The sequence below is a fragment of the Electrona antarctica genome (genome assembly GCF_951216825.1).
Source record: "Electrona antarctica genome assembly, chromosome: 13".
Classification (NCBI taxonomy): Eukaryota; Metazoa; Chordata; class Actinopteri; order Myctophiformes; family Myctophidae; genus Electrona; species Electrona antarctica.
The window spans coordinates 5,232,927-5,236,132 of record NC_136794.1 but is presented as its reverse complement, the minus strand read 5'-3'; the positions used below and the strand labels follow the sequence as shown (position 1 = coordinate 5,236,132).

At 42.9% G+C, this 3,206-nt stretch overlaps 1 protein-coding gene across 2 annotated transcripts in view; it reads right to left on the bottom strand.

Moving 5' to 3' along the window:
• fstl1b (follistatin-like 1b) overlaps positions 1-2,868 on the bottom strand; it is a 28,570-nt gene extending 25,702 nt beyond the window's left edge. Inside the window, exons 1-2 of one of the 2 annotated variants that reach the window (XM_079518379.1) lie at positions 2,780-2,868; positions 2,567-2,623 (exon numbers count right to left, since the gene is read on the bottom strand). In XM_079518379.1, coding sequence (XP_079374505.1) covers positions 2,567-2,623; positions 2,780-2,782 — 60 coding nt within the window. In that variant the 5' untranslated portion in view covers positions 2,783-2,868. The remainder of the gene's footprint in view (positions 1-2,566; positions 2,624-2,779) is intronic. The other variant, XM_079518378.1, reaches the window with a different exon arrangement.
• Between the last annotated feature and the right edge of the window lie 338 nt (positions 2,869-3,206).

Genomic DNA, 3,206 nt, shown 5'->3' with positions numbered 1-3,206 from the left:
TTCGGTGTCGGGCATCAGAAACCTTGTATCTCAGTTTTTGGTTTCTTTTTGTTCAGAAATGAATGCCCTGTTTTTATACTTCGTTGTAAGCGTCGTGCAAAAGTACGAAACACTACAGCTCACAAGTATTGAGCAAAAGTAGCAAAAGCTTACAGTTCAAAGCACGTCTCGATGTGACACGATATTTTCACTAATATTCATATATTCGTTGTTTTCCATGACAGATTCTCGCCTATAATGACATGCCTAAAAGACCAGTTTGTCAGAGATTTTTATAAATATTTAACTTAAGCAAATAGTGTCTATTAAATAGTTATGGTTTGAACATACAAGGTTGTATGCCTGGCAGTGGAAGAAAACTATATTTTTCTACTCTGTATTATTATTGTCTGTATTGAATAATGCAATACCTTTCTACTGTTTTTTGTACTGTAATGTCGACTTGAATGCAATATATGACTGCATAAATTGTAAACCCTGAATAATTTTCAATAAAGTCCATTTAAAAAGCAATATGAGTGTGTCCTAATACACCACCTCCAGTACAAACAACTGCCACAGACACCATTATACATCTAATCACTAATCAGATGTTGACCTCTTTCAGGCAGCACACACACATGTATGGCATGCCTGCTCAAGGCCCTCCTTCCCAGGCCCAGTCAAGAGCCCATACATTATCTGGGTAATTACCCTCGAAGAACAAATGCCTACCTAATGCCTCCCCCATTGACTTCATGAGTACATTCAACAGACTGCACTGTTCTCTGTCTCTTCACCCTCCCACCATACCTAACTGATGACAGAGGTCAGGGATCCAATAAAAGCACGCATGCACGCACGCGCACATACACACACACAACACACACACACACACACACACACACACACACACACACACACACACACACACACACACACAATGGGGCATTTTCCAGCAGGCAGAGGAAGGGACAACTATAGGACAGCTGGGGGGGCCTAGAGACATTTGGTTGTGTGAGCAATGTTGCATGTGACACAAATACGCAAGTCACTAATAATGACTGCATGGGTTGGAAATGTACTAGTGCCCATAGTGACTGACCAAATAACATTGACATTCCTTGACACAACATGGTAAACATTTAACCATTTTCAAGTGTTTTTTTTCCCCTTTTTTTGCTGAAGCTTAATGGACGAACATAAATATCCCTAAATAACAAGTCACAAGACAAGCCCCGAAATTTAGAGCAAGTTAATTCCCCTTGTTTGTCATCTTCTCAACAGCCCCTTAAACTGAGCAGGTCAACAGAACCAGGTGTTCCAACAGCTGCCTACGGCGACCATAAGACTGTGACACGCCACCTGGTGCGTGGCTGCGTGCATGTGCATGTGTTCCGCAAGAGGGCACATAATATGTTTTGAGGTTTGACACACTGTCTGTGGGTCGATCTGTCTCTCGACTGACTGACATGACTTTACACGTATAAAGCGCCACAGACTGCACGTCATCATCATGGCTCAAGTTAATGTGAAGTATATGATGTGAGGTCGTCATCACCACCCCCTGTGGTGTTGGGGGGACAGGTCACCTAACGTCACATTAACTCTTGTGTTTACACAGCAGTGGTCAGAGCACTTAACGCAGCAGTGACCACATCAACCCCAAGCACGCACACACACACACACACACACACACACACACACGCACACACACACACACACACACACACACACGGCTATAGGTACAAACACCTACGCAGCCAGCAACACGGAGACCACCCATAAACGACCCTTGTGTCACAAGGAGTCCTTGTTTTTTTTAGCTATCACTCACAGCTGTCTATTACACGTTCTGTTTAATCAACAAACAGAAAGTATAGCCTACTCTTGTCTTGTGCATATGTGGGTATATCTGGGTGTGATTAATTAGGATGCATAGACTGTTTTAACACAATGACAAACGTCTCTGTGGAGAACGACTAAATAAACATTTAAACTGCCTCAAAAAATATAATGGGAGGAGGATAGGGTTGTAGTTCTGGTTCATGGCACTTACCCTTTATAGTGGGTCACTTTGGACAAGGGTATCTGTATACAAAAATGCCTATATATATATTGTATATTGGTAGGCGTTAGCACTTTCTGAAATGAGAAATCTGAATTATCCCCCTGTTAAAATGTAACGGTCCCAAACGGTTTAGGGCTAATTGCACTGTAGACTGCCTGTCTCCAGGATGAAGTCTCATAATGTGCAGTGATACTGCCATACCGCTTTGAAGCTAAACGCCTGCCCTAAGCTCAACACAACCATGATGAAACCCCAGACGAAATGATGATTTCTCCACAGTATTATTAGGCTACTGGATATAGATATAGGCCGATATACTTGATCCAGATGTGCTTCTTTGGGAAGGTCTTTAAAAGAGTTCAGTTCCCCTCAGTTCTTCCCCTACGACGCACTACTAGTTCATGTTCGCGACCCGATCGTTCGGGATTTTTTAAATACTATAGTATACAACAAGTATAGGCTATAAACTACGAAAGAACATTTTAAAGAAAGAACGGGAGATGGAGACCAACTTACCTCGGCATTACAGAGCGCTACGGCCAGCAGTATGAGCACTGGGACACTTCGGAACATCTGGAGACAGTGTAGGTATAGCGGGGCCGGCGAGGAAAGAAAAGACAATTGGGTTTTCTAAGTTTAAACATGTCGATTATTCTTTCCCGAACCACAACACACAAGGACTGTATACGCAACCGTTATCTCATCTGTATCGTAAAATGTATACGTTACCATTTTGTAAATCTGAGGAGGAGAGGAGAGGAGAGGGCGCCGGGATATGTTTGTGTCGATACGAAAAGGGCGAACGGAGAAGTGGAGGTCCGTCCGTGATTCCAGGAAATTTGAGGAGCGCCGAGGAATTCGTGGTCGTCACTTTCTTTCTCAGCCCCCTCCGCTGTGACGTGGCCAATGAAAATGTCTGGAAGTCCAGAGACGTTTACCGACAGAAAAGCCACAAAGGGAGAACCTAGGGGGTCGGCTGGCTCTCTGAAAGAAGTCATCCATCATATTCATTTTACTCTACTGTGTCTGTGAATATTTAAAGCAAATTTTCCCTTTTTGTAGATTTGAAAGTGAAACTACTTCATGTTTTAGACCTATATCATGCGCGCATTGCGCTGCAATTTGATTGATTGTTGATTGATTCATTGATTGATTG